Raw genomic sequence first — 14,030 nt, 5'->3', positions numbered from 1 at the left:
AAATATGTAATAACTTTATGGCTGGTTCCCACTATGCCATTAATTGAATGTGTGGACACAGTGATTGTAGCTCCCAACCTCCAGAGCATGTACCCTTGGAGTCAAGGGATCAGATGTGCCCTGGAGGCTGGAGCTGCAATCAGCTGCTGCCCCAGCTGCATCAAAGCCCTTGACCTTGACTCCAATATGTCCCCTTGGATGGGAACAGGGACACATCAGGGCTCCCAGGCTTTGGGATGCAGCTGGAGTCAAGGGCTCCACTGTACCCCTACAGCTGGGAGTCTGGATCAGCTGACAGGGTAGAAGTGTGTGGTGTGACCCTGCAGCTCAGGGCCAAATCAGTTGACAGGGCTCCTGGCCAAAGGAGGTATGGTGGGTATCCATGGCTAGGAGTCCAAATAAGCTGATGAGGCTCCACAGGGGGCATGGTGCTCCCCCATGCCTGGGACCCCCAGATCAGCTAATGGGGTTTCCACCTGCAGGAGCCTGCTACTTGTTGGTGCAGGGGAAGCCTGAAATTAGGATCCCAGGCTCCCCCTGAACCAGCAATATGGCATGATGGGACCGTGTTCTTGATCCTACAATCATGCTTCCTGTCATACGTGTGTGGCACGGCAGGAAGAGCTATTGTGGGTCTCACAGTTCCCATGGTGCCTTTAACTGCACATCTGTCAGGGACCTTATAAAGAGGACTAGCTATGGATTTGAGGAGTTTTTCCAAACTTAGGTTCCCAATTCTAACACTTAAGTATGTTCTTAAGTTTAGACACATGCTTATATCCCAGTGCCTGCAATGCATACGCTTACTGGTCAATGTGCTTTGCCAAATAGGAAAGCTTTTTCAGAAGTAGGCCTTTGATACTGCATGTTGAGGCTAGATCTCCAGACACCTGCACCTAGCCAATACACTGTAAAAATCCTCACAATGGAGATTCAGGTTTATTCTCCCTTACTGATTTCTATAGCAAATGGGATAATTTTACAAGTAAAAGAATGTTCTTCTTTTAAGTGCCAATCCCATAAACTCTCCATGGTCCCAGTTAAAAAGAGCTATTCATCTCTTACATGTCACCATTAGTGGGGGAAAAAAGGAACCTATTGACAAAATTATGTCTCTCAGTTCACTTGCCTTACTCTGAAGTCTGCAGTAGGGATTTACCATTGTAACTAATTCAGATTTAGCAACTGAGTGGACTCTAGCTCACTCCATTTAGCTGTGTTAGCTCTGTAAAACTTGGTGGTCATCTGCACACACAAAGCTCTTTTAGTAGAATTCCCTCTGGGTGTGGGCACAGTTATAATGTGTTTATATTGGTGCAGTTTATTTTTGCAAATAAAGGGAAATAAGCTAAATGGCTGTAAGAACAATATACTAGTACAAATGTATCCATTCTGGGGACTATACTGGTTTAATTATATCAGTAAAAACCGTACACCACCTAGCCAACAGATCAATCTACAAACTATATGTAGACCAGACAAGGATCATGATAAAACCAAAAAAAAAGAAAAGAAAAAAAAAAAGCCTTATTTTTGTCACTAAATTAAAAATATGGTATTTGACTACATAAAAATTATAGTCTTGCTGAGCAGAAGGCAGTACTGTTATATAATTATTTTTCATAGCAGAACTGCTATTAAGACACAAGACCATCATTTCTCCATTAACGAGGGCATTATCTCTGCCTTTTATCATTCGTGGCATATCTCAATATCAAAGTAGGATACTATACAGTGCATATTTTTCATGCCTCCAGTGGGAAGGCATGACACAGAATTGCTATTAGTGTATATTAATGAATAATATTTTTCATGGATACATTTTAAAGCCAGAAGGGACCAGTAAGATTATCGAGTCTGACGCTGTGCATAAGACAGGCCCAGAGGATTTCACCTAGGGAATTGTTAGGTTTTCATAATATTCTGCATTTCCATTGTGCCTTCCAACTGAATACCTCAGAACACTTTTGCATCCCTCTTATTTTATACATGGGAAAACTGAAACAAAAAGGAGCTAATTGTTAAAAGCTTGTCAACTGCCCTGGCACATGCATTATAGGTTACAAACAAGGAAGAGGTGCAAAGGGCACAGCTGGATGAATATAGCCCATGCGTGTGCCAAAAGATGGAAATATACAAAGGGTTAAGGTTGTAGGCATGATTTCAAGGACAGGTACTACAGTTTATTGTCAGATGCAGGCCAATTATAAGACCTAAAAAATACACATCCAACCCTCAATGGGACAAGGTGGTAGTTTCTGCTCATTTCTGTATCTGCTGACTTCAGCTCTTATACAAAAACAGCCAGATCCCAGACAACCAGCAGAAATAAATGTGGCTGAATCAACCTCTATAGGATGTAGGGAGAGAAGAACAATGAGAATGGAGACGGACACAGAAGTCTGGCCACTCTGAAGGGGGACTAAAATCCAAGAAGATGAAGATTCATCTCCTTGAGAACTTTTGACAAGAACCATTAATTGATATGATGCTTTGCTTGCAGCTCCCTGCCTTTTCTGCCACCATACTTGCCTGGCTCTTCCCCAATGTATTACATGCCACACACAGGAGGCTGCCTGTGTCACCTGTAGCACCCATGCCACAGGTTGGCCGTTCTTGTTGCTGATCAAGGATTGGCAAGGTTTTGTGGCAGGGGGCCAGAATGACCCATCTTGAGTGTGAGGTAGACAGGCACTGGGACGCAGTCATCTTGGTCACTTCTCCCTGCCACCCAGATGCAGTACAGTGCAGGAAGACTACCCCTCCGTGCTGCCCAGTCCAGTGTGGGCATAGCTCTCCCTCTTCCAAAGTCCTTGGCACCCAGCTGTAGCTCAGCACAGGCAGAGACCCCTCCTGCTAAAGCCATGTCTCCACAGGTCAGATCCAAATGCTTCACGGGCTGTAGGTTGCTGATCCCTAGGGTAAATGAGGGGAAGAAGTCGAAGTGGATCACCCCCCACTTTTCCCATAAATCTTTTCCATTTCTGGCTGGCTGCAAATGACCTTACTAATCTGCCACTATGCTGAGTGGCAGTAGCATCTGGAGAAAACAGGGGACACCGCCCACTGCAACAAATAGTGGTGATGGTGCCGAGTTCGGGGGCAAACGTGGTGAAATGAGATATGTTTCCAGCATTTACATGACAGTCTCTCTTATCTCAACAGGCCCAGGGGGCAGAGACTAGAATTTTTTTTGAGAGGAGTGTACAGGTAATTCCAGCCTGCAGCCACTCATTCTCCCTTGCTCCCCTTGCCTTCCTCAGACAGGGGTGATCCCAGTCTGGGGAAGGCATGGGGAGCAGTTGTTGCTCCTCTCCTCCCAGTCCTCAGGTCACCCTGGTTTGGGGAAGTGTGGGGGAGTACTGCCTCATTGCTCCCTCCCCTCCTGCTCTCTCCTATGTTCTCATCCAGCTGCTGAAGAAAAGGCTACTCTTACACTGTCACAATTTCCCCATCATGAGCCAGGTTACTGGCACAAATGAAAGAAAGCACCTGTGTTGTGACTGCCAGCTCCACCCAGCTCACCAGCGGGTAATCCCCTTCTAATCACCGTGAGGATCAATCACATCTGCACCTACATTCTCAGAGTTATCTTGTTTCTTTTCACTCTACCAGACAGGTTGCTGACCAAGGAATTCAGCAGCTTCATCTAGTAAAGCAGCCTTTGTCAGCCTAGTTGGTAACCTATCTGGTTTTGTAATGGGTGATTTTTTGTGTTAATGATGTATCAGCATATACTAATATGGCAGGTGAGGACACAAGTGCAAACCCACAGGTGACCTGCTAAACTGGCACACACTTTTCAAATATTTGTCCATCATTAGCATGTGCTGGTGTTTCCCCTTCCCTCAGTGGTAGGTATGAATTATCACTGCTCCTGGCTGTTTCTTAAGAACCTTTGAAGGAAACTCTGCTTGTGCACATACATTTTTACAGCCTTTATATTAATTTCTATAGCCTTCCTAGCCATTCCCCCTTTGGAAATTTTAATTAACAGGTAGGAGAATAGCTACAGGCAGGCAGGTCGTGGGGATATTATACAGAAATTGGCAAGAAAAGGATTAAAAAATAATGAATATCTCATTGATGCAGGGATATCCAGTGGGAAAGGAGGCTATTCAGGAGAAACTGGATATTCTGTGTCTTCATCATGGAATTAGATACAGGATACAGCTTTTGTGGTAGAGCTATGATGCGGAATATCTATTTTCATATCAAAATGAAGGCCTGTATTTTAAAAAGCTAACTGCCTAAAACTGGACCTAAAGCTCAGAGGTGCAAGGTACCTATAAATCTCTTTGAACTCAGCATGAGTTGAAGGCATTTTAGTATCTTTAAAAAAATCAGAATGCTTATTTCTGGTAGTTGAAGTGTTTAACTTTAGGGGCTCACATTTGAAGACTTGCCTTCCTAACTCTGCAAACAGACTACAAAGCTCTAAAAAATATGAGTAGTAAGCACTGAACTCTAATTCCTTTGAAATCGATTTAACATGTCAGGATTATTAATTATTCTGCTGCTCATCTTTTTGGCCGAATTGTTCAACTGCTATATTCATAGATTCATAGATGTTAGGGCCGGAAGGGACCTCAATAGATCATCGAGTCTGGCCCCCGGAATAGGCAGGAAAGAGTGCTGGGTCTAGATGACCCCAGCTAGATGGTTATCTAACCTCCTCTTGAAGACCCCCAGGGTAGGGGAGAGCACCACCTCCCTTGGGAGCCCGTTCCAGACCTTGGCCACTCGAACTGTGAAGAAGTTCTTCCTTATGTCCAGTCTAAACCTGCTCTCTGCTAGCTTGTGGCCATTGTTTCTTGTAACCCCCGGGGGCGCCTTGGTGAATAAATACTCACCAATTCCCTTCTGTGCCCCCGTGATGAACTTATAGGCAGCCATGAGGTTGCCTCTCAACCTTCTCTTGCGGAGGCTGAAAAGGTCCAGTTTCTCTAGTCTCTCCTTGTAAGGCTTGGTCTGCAGGCCCTTAACCATACGAGTGGCCCTTCTCTGGACCCTCTCCAGGTTATACACATCCCTCTTGAATTGCGGTGCCCAGAATTGCACAGTACTCCAACTGCGGTCTGACCAGCGCCCGATAGAGGGGAAGTATCACCTCCTTGGACCTATTCGTCATGCATCTGCTGATGCACGATAAAGTGCCATTGGCTTTTCTGATGGCTTAGTCACACTGCTGACTCATGTTCATCTTGGAGTCCACTAGGACTCCAAGATCCCTTTCCACTTCCGTGCCACCCAGCAGGTCATTCCCTAGGCAGTAGGTGTGCTGGACATTTTTCCTCCCTAGGTGCAGCACTTTGCATTTCTCCTTGTTGAACTGCATTCTGTTGTTTTCTGCCCACTTGTCCAACCTGTCCAGGTCTGCTTGCAGCTGTTCCCTGCCCTCCGGCGTGTCCACTTCTCCCCATAGCTTTGTGTCATCTGCAAACTTGAACAGAGTACATTTCACTCCCTTGTCCAAGTCGCTGATGAAGACATTAAAGAGTATCGGTCCAAGGACCAAGCCCTGTGAGACCCCACTGCCCACACCCTTCCAGGTCGAAGCCGACCCATCCACCACAACCCTTCCAGGTCGAAGCCGACCCATCCACCACAAGGTGGATTCAGAGGAATCTTTTACAGTTGCTTCGATGGCAACATCCTTCTGGTTAGAACAGCCCCACAAGGGATAGCTTTTAGTGGAGCATGCAATACTTAGGAGAGAGAGCATGTAATGGGGCCCCTACCCCACCACTGAAGGGTAGAAGGAGCCAGGGGGCAGCTGGCTGGGTCCAGCCCTCTGGAGAGACGATTAGTGGCAGACGGCCCTTCATTAAAATGGGCACCTGCCCCAGGCAAGGCCAGCACAGTGCAGACAGTGATTGACAGGCCTGGGCCAGAAGTGGTGGGGCAGGTGACCCAGAGAGGGGGTTAGAGGCCTTATAAAGCCAGGACTGTGGCTGAGGCCTGGGGAGAGGGAGGGAGGCCTGACCAGCCAAACAGGAATGACTCCAAACTGTGGGGAGCTGCAAGGAAGCCCCATCATCACTGGCCAAAAGTATTTTGGCCTTATGTTGTAGCTTGCTACCATGGTGTGACATTAACCCAGGGTTGCAGGAGTGAACCTTTTGTTTGTGAGCAGATGCTCATATTTTGCATTGCACTGAAGTTTGAACTGGAGGGTCAGGTTGTGGCTGCAGGGGACGAGGAATCCACCAAGAAGGGTGCCAGGGGCATTCCAGGTCTTAAACCCTTCAAAGAGGGGGCTATGGCTGGGAGCACAAAGGCCCAGCCGCAAACCTCAACAAGCTTGGAGGTTGCAAACAGCAACTGGAGAGAAGTGCTGCTATCAGCTGAAGAACTGTAATGTGGCAGAAAAGACTGATGGCTCAAGTCCAGAGCTCACAAAGGGCAAGACCGGGGCCAGGGGGCTCAGAACGTGTGAAGTGTGAAACAGGGGCTGGGGACCCCAGAGCTCATGAAGAGCAAGGCTGGAGCTGGGACCTGGGAGCTTAGGGTGCTGGGACAGTAGACCTCAGTCAGAGGGGCCCAGCCACAGTAAAGTGGGTAAGGCCTGGGGGCCTCAGCCCAGACAAGGACCTGGGACCCGAAGCAACCCCCCAACCCTCCACCCAGTCCATCAAGATATGGCAGGAAAGACAATAGGGTGAGACCCTGAGAGGCCAGGGGGGGTGAGTATGGTGGGATCCAGACAGCCGTTAAGGAGTGACTTTGTCGTCCCAGGACATGGCCTGCTAAAGAGTGACTTTTCCAGTCAGGGCTCATTTTCCACACTTAACTAGTAATAAGCATTAATCTATTAAACAATTTGCCCTGTGCTGATACCTGTTTTTTTCCAACTATGCTACTACAACTTTGCAGTAAAGCAAACTTTCATGTATATTGTAGGTTTTTCATGCATTCCTGAAGTGCATTTTTACATCTAGTACAGGTGGATCAGGCTTGGAGGAGGCACAGAACGATGCATGGAAAGCATGGGAAGAAAAATCAAGGAAGAAGTGCAGTGAAAGTCCTTTATTATTTTTACCCTTCTCCTGGCACGTGGTATTACCTTTGAATGAATAAACAATGTTTTCTTCTGAATATGCTGTTTTTAGTCATTTTGTAATTGATAAAAAAACTCCCAAGAATGAAAAGGCCTCTGTGTGTGAAAATGAACTTGGCTTCTCACATAAAAATTTAGAAAACTGTGGGGTTTATATTCAAAGCCCAGTCCTAGAATGAAGTGCCGGAAGCTAGGTCTGCCATTGCAGGAGGTAGACTCAAGACGAACTAAAGATGAACCAAGTGCAGTATGACTAGAAAGTGTAGCACAGACTCTTAAAACCTTTTATACACTTAAAATTAATTGAAATCTATTAGGTTATGTATGAAGAAACTTAATTATAAATCAGCTAAGCTCTTAACAAATGTTGAATCTAATTTGGATGTATATAGATGCTACAGAAAAGAATTGGTTAATAACTCAGGTACAAGTGGGGTCACAGAGGTAATTTTACTTGTTATATTATGTATAGGTTCTTATACTAGGCTCATCAGTGTACTATCTTACCTGTACAACTACGCAATCAATGATATCCTACTATTCCCCTCCTTTTACAGCTTCCTGACATGTACCAATTATATTAGTTATAATGGGTCAATCTCCTGGATGTTTATCTTGAATCATAGAAAATGAGGGTTAGAAAGGACCTCAGGAGGTCATCTAGTCCAATACCCTGCTCAAAGCAGGACCAGCCCTAACTACATCATCCCTGCCTAGCTATATCTAGCTAGATCTTAAAAACCTCCAAACACCACCTCTCTGGATAACCTGTTCCAGTATTTTACTACCGTCCTAGTGAGAAAATTCTTCCTAATATATAACCTCAACTTCCCTTGCTGCAACTTGAGACAACTGCTCCTTGTTCTATCATCTGTCATCACTGAGAACAGTCCAGCTCCATCCCCTTTTGAATCACCCTTCAGGTACTTGAAGGCTGCTATTAAATCCCCTCTCAGTCTTCTCTTCTCTAGACTAAACAAGCCCAGTTCCCTCAGCCTCTCCTCAGAAGTCATGTCTCCCAGCCCCCTCACCATTTTTGTACTCTGCTGGACTCTCTCCAATTTGTCCACATCCTTTCTGCATTGTGGGGCCCAATACTGAACATAGTACTCCAGATGTGGCATCACCAGTGCAGAATAGAAGGGAATAATCACTTCCCTTGCCCTGCTAGCAACACACCTACCAATTCAGTCCAGGATGCTGCTAGCCTTCTTGGCAACAAGGGCACACTGATGCCTCATATTCAGCTTCTTGTCCACTTTAACCCCCAGATCCTTTTCTGCAGAGCTGCTGCCCAGCCAGTCAGCCCCCAGCCTGTACCAGTGCATGAAGTTGTTCCATCCTAAGTACAGGACTTTGCACTTGTCCTTGTTGAACCTCATAAGATTTCTTTTGGCCCAATCCTCCAATTTGTCTAGGTCACTCTGAATCCTAGCTCTATCCTCCAGCATATCTACTACTCCCCCCAGCTTGGTGTCATCTGCAAACTTGCTGAGGGTGCATTCTATGCCATCTTCCAAGTTGTTGATGAAAACATTGAACAAAACCAGCCCCAGGACCCACCCCTGGGGGATTCCTCTTGATACCGGCTGCCAACTAGACATTGAGCCATTGATTACTACTCTTTGAGCCTGATGCTCCTGACAATTTTCTACCCACCTTACAGTCCATTCATTAAGCCTTATGAGTTGGATAAATACTTCCGATTTGCCAGATACTTGATCCAGTTTGTCATTGTTTCTTAAAATAGTCCATGGCCCTGTACTATACTGAACATCAGTATCTCAAAGGTTCCCCAGGACTCTACTACCGCAGCTCTATGAAGTATCAATCAAGAAGCACTGCTGAAGGAACAAAGGCAAGAGCATAGCAGTCATCCTTAAGGTTCAAAGATACTAAGACACAGGGTATGGACTTATGATACGGTTACTATGGAGTAATTTACCTCACATTTTAACGTTTTGTTGGCAGTACGATGCAGACACAGAGCTCCCCTAAGATGGCAGTGCACAGTTAAGTGTGATTTTACAGAGCCTGGCCAATGAGAGGCAGGAAAATCAGTCTGCACTAAGCAAACAGCTACCTCAGGATGAAAATGACTGGGCAGCAGGCACACCTTCTATGTAGTATTTTAGTAAAATCAATGCACATTGTTTCAAGGGGTAATTTTACCCTGGATCCAAGCAATTTACTATGTAGTAGGACTGTGTTTTGTGTGTTCACTCCCCTTTCACAATGCAGCAAACACAATTTACTATGTAGTAAATGTATTGCGCGTGTCCAAATGTTCAATAATGAGGCCTCCCTTGGCCCCTCTTCCTACAGCACCATAAAAGCATTATGTCAACTACAAAGTACTAGCTAGATTCACCAGTACAGCTCAGTTGCTTTGTGCTCCTCTGGAGAATCAAAACAGATATACATAAATAAATGAACAAAACACACAGTGTGGCATAGCTGCTTTGATGCAGCAAATCTACTTTTAAAACAAAACAAAAAAAAAGATTTAAAACTGATTCTGCATATCTACGGATCACTATAAATGCTGCATGACAGCATTCTTTTAGGTCATCTTTAATTGTGTTAATGGATGAATTTGTAATTATTACTAGGGGTACACTGATAGCGATTTTTGGGGATGATACCAATAGCCGATTTTTAAAGGAGGCATATCAACTGATTCCGATCCGATTTCTAATACAGCACAGAGAGATTCATGCATAAATCTGTTGTGGTGGAAAGGGAAGGGGGAGGGAAGGGGTGTGAGGGGGCAGATCAAGGCCCCCTGAGGTGAGGGAAGGAGTGGGGCTGGGGCAGGAGTTAGGGCAAGTGCTACCCAGCCAGGGCGAGGCGTGGGATGGAGCCATGGCTCATCTGGAGGGCGCGGGGAAGGCGGGGTGGCTCCTGCTGCTTAGTGCACCCCGGGATGGCATGGGAAGGGGCGTGCGCCCCCAGATCTGCATGGGGTGGCTGCCACTGGGGCAGGGGCAGGGGCTGTGCCAGGCTCTTTCCGGTGGGGGCTGAGCTGGGCACGCTGCACTCGGGTGGGGTGGCGGCAGCAGCCACTACAAAATTCACCATAGCCCCTTCGGACCCCCTCTCCCACCACCACCGCTGCCCACCCCAAGCACAGCCTGGCCCAGCCCCCCACCAGGAAGAGCCCAGCACAGCCCCAGCCCTGGCCCCAGCCCACCCTGCCCCACCCGCATCTGGGGGCACCCCCTCCCAGGGTACACAGAGTCGCAAGAGCCCCCCTCCCCACCCCCGTGCCCCTTGGACGAGCTGCGGCTCCATCCTGCACCCTGTCCTGGCTGAGCAGTGCCTGCCCCAGCCCCAGCCCCACTCTCTCCCTCACCGCAGGGGCTTTGATCTGCCCCCCAATGCCCCTCCCCTCCCACCATAACATCCTTACCAGCTGCAAGCAGCTCTCCAGGCTGCAGAACTGTGCTCCTTGCTACCTACGTGCTGCGTGGTGCCTGTGCGCGTGCACGGGTCATTTATCGGCCACATCAGGCCGATTTCTGATATAGTCAATTTTCTTTATATCAGTGCCGATCCAATATCAGACTGATGTATCAGCGCACACCTATTATTACTAAAGAATCCACAGAAATGGTCACACAGAAAAACTACATTAAGTTGTGTAAGGGTCAACAACATTTTAAAGATGATGCAACTAAGTGCAGATCATGCATTATAGGATTTGTGAAACCCTTATATGAAATCCAAGAGATGCACAATGAAAGCACGAAAGAACCATAATCTCTGCCCTGTAGTGACACGATGTGGGGAAAACAATTTTTAAAAGTATGTCTTCACAATTAATTTACTCTAGTCTGAGACCATATACACTAACTGCCTTTATTCATGATCATTAATTTTGCAGGCTAGAAGTAAATGTTTTTTTTTTGAGTGCCTGATATGTGCACTGATTAGAGGTGCACTGATACATCAGCCTGATATTGGATTGGCACCGATATAAAGAAAATTGTCTGCATTGGAAGTTGGCCTGCTGTGGCCGATAAATGGCCCATGCATGTGCGCAGCCACAGAGCAGCATGTAGGTAGCGAGAAGCACGGGCCGGCAACTTGGGAGAGCTGCATGCACCTGGTAAGTCTGTTGTGGTGGAAGGGCAGGGGAGAGGGGAGGGGTGGAAGGGCAGGGTGGAGCGCTGGCAGGAGCTGTGGCTTGTCCAGGAGGGGATGGAGTGGCTCCTGCTGCTGTGTGCACCCCAGGAGGGCACAGGGGGTGGGTGCCTCTGGATCTGTGTGGGGAAGGGCAGCTGCTGCTATAGGCTGGGGCTGCACCGGGCTGTTCCTGGCAGGGGCTGGGTCGGGCTGCGCTTGCGGCGGGGCGGGCAACAGTAGCTATGGCAAATTTTGGGGTGGCTGCAGTCCCCTGGTAGCCCCCTCCCGGCACTGATGCCACCTGCCCCACCCCAAGCGCAGCCTGGCCCAACTTCCATCAGGAGGAGCCTGGCACCACCCCAGCCTCAGCCCCAACTGGCAGATGCAGCCCACCCAGTTCAGAACCAGGAGCACATGCCCTCCCACCCCCGTGCACTTCCAGGGTGTGCGCAGTGGTGGGAGCCGCCCCCCCCCGCCCCCCGGGGAGGCCGCGGCTCCATCCTGCACCTGCACCGCCCCAACTGGGCAGCGCCTGTTCCAGCCCCACTCCTTCCCTCACCGCAGGCCCTTAATCTGCACCCCCACACCCCTTCACTTCCCCCTCCCCTTCCACCACAACAGACTTATCAGCTGCACGTAGCTCTTCAAGCTGCCGGGCTGCGTATTGAAAATCAGATCAGTATCAGCCAATATGCCTCCTTAAAAATTGGCTATAGTTATCGGCCCTAAAAAAAACCTGTGCACCCCTAGTTTCCACACCTTATTCTGTTTAGATTTGTTTAAAGTATAACCTTAACTATGCATTTCTTGGGGCCTAATGCTTGCTTTGAGAATTACAGTATGCTTCTAATGACTGGTGTTTACTAAAAATGACTTTAATAATTATTGCCTAGTTTTTCCTACTTGCATTTAGATGGCATAGTCCCTATTCCAGCATTTCTTGAAAGTAGTTGGAATAAAAGTAAGAAGAAAGTATACAGTGGTTATGGCTAAAAGAAGTAGTGTGCAGTTCAGCTGGGGAGTGCCCAAGATCCCTTTTTTAATAGCTCTTTACTCTACACATAACCAAAATCTGTGCGCTGTGTAGTGATGAACCACATATATCTTTGAAAATAACTACCATCTCATGCATACAGAAGTTAGTTCCTGCAAGACCAGCTGCATGTAAGAGTCCAAGATTTGAAAATGGAGCTTTAAGTATCAATGCTTGAGGTCACATAGATGCCACAGAACGGATTTGTTTCCACCATCATACTTTAACCACAAAACCATGTAATATTTAAAAAAATGTTAAATTTTATCTTTTTTGGTCTAAATGATTAATTTTCTTCCACTATGGACAAATCGTTGAACATAGGCTAAAATGAAATTAGCACTACACACAGAGAACACATTCAGATATTCAAAATGATATAAATGACAAAGGCTACATACACTTTTCAGAAACTTCTTAATTTACATTTTTGAGGAGAACGAACTAAATACCAAGCAGAATAGTCTTGGTCCTTTTACTCACCTCTTTCCTTTTCTGGAGCAGCAACTCTAATCTTTCATTGGCTCTCTTACCAATCATTTTGTTCCTCTCTGCTTCATACTGCCTCTGTGTATTATCCTGATGAATACTCAGGTTTAAGGCAACATTCACAAGAGCAGTCATAAGTTTCATAGCTGAAAGAAGTGGAAGATGAAGGAAAGTTACTCACTTGTAACTGGGGCTCAAATATAATACCTCAACAGATCCACATTCATGGGATGTAACCAACTCCTGACATAGGTATACAGAATTATCTAGAAAATAGTTCCCACTGAAGGCATACCCACGCCCCCAACTGATCCAAACGTTAGAAATCAGAGTACAGAAGGAACTGGGCTCCAATTGCCCTTGGAGCTCCTTTTCATGTTTTCAGAGTAATATTAAAAACTGGTGGTGGTGAAGGAGTAAATCAACATAGTCTGTCAAGTCCAGTAAGTGGAAAGTAACTTTCTTTCATTGGGAGTTTTCCCAACACACTTGGGAGGTAGACTATGTGTAACAACTGTATGAAGATGACTAAAAATTACAAGAAGAATGCCTGGCATGCAAAAGATTGTCTAATTTTATCCCAATCACGCAACTGGTCCAGTAAAAGATATCACCCCCCCCAAATTCTTGCCTCTTGCACAATTAAAAAAAGCTGCTGGACTATTTCTTTGAAACTGAAGTCTGATATGGCTCCCCAGTCAAAAAAGAGTATTGTGTAAAAATACAAATTGAGTTTTATATCGCAATTATGAAAACATTCCTCAGAACATGCTATGCATAATGCTGATCATGTAGCTGAGGTTATCCCAATGCTTTCTAGTACTAGTGCCCCTTTCATATGCCTTCTTCTCAAATTGTAGCAAAAATACAAATAGCATCAATTTACTGTAACTCTCAATTTACATTGACTCAATATCTCTTCCTTCCCTTCATTTTATGTATCTGATTATACAAAACATTAATAAACATCCTTCCCATATTTTAGACACTGACAAACTGAACACAGGGTACAATGGGCTACAATCCCACTCCATTAAGTATCCACTAGGACAAATAATATTAAGGTAAAAATTCCTTAACTGTAGACATAAGAACAACTATCAGCAGCAGCAACACCACCACCAATGAACCCTAAGTCATCCTTCCTTAAATGTGCTGGAAAAAAAAGACAGGCACTGAACAATTTCAGGAAGTTTATCAAATTTAACCCAGGTGAAAAGCAAATCACAGACTACCTTTACTAGAATCCTCACCCAATTAATATGAAGTGATCTCAACCTAAGTGCTTTCACTCTTTGCCAGCACAGTAAAATGTCACTC

General features: G+C 46.1%; 1 protein-coding gene across 2 annotated transcripts in view; it reads right to left on the bottom strand.

Annotated features, from left to right (window-relative positions):
• The window catches only part of STAG1 (STAG1 cohesin complex component), a 304,994-nt gene that overhangs the window by 136,690 nt on the left and 154,274 nt on the right, over nt 1–14,030 (bottom strand). For both annotated transcript variants that reach the window (XM_059730741.1, XM_059730742.1), the window contains one exon: nt 12,705–12,856. In XM_059730741.1, the coding sequence (XP_059586724.1) occupies nt 12,705–12,856 (152 nt within the window). The remainder of the gene's footprint in view (nt 1–12,704; nt 12,857–14,030) is intronic.

The sequence above is a fragment of the Alligator mississippiensis genome, chromosome 7 (assembly GCF_030867095.1).
Source record: "Alligator mississippiensis isolate rAllMis1 chromosome 7, rAllMis1, whole genome shotgun sequence".
Classification (NCBI taxonomy): Eukaryota; Metazoa; Chordata; order Crocodylia; family Alligatoridae; genus Alligator; species Alligator mississippiensis.
This window is presented reverse-complemented; position numbering and strand designations above follow the sequence as displayed.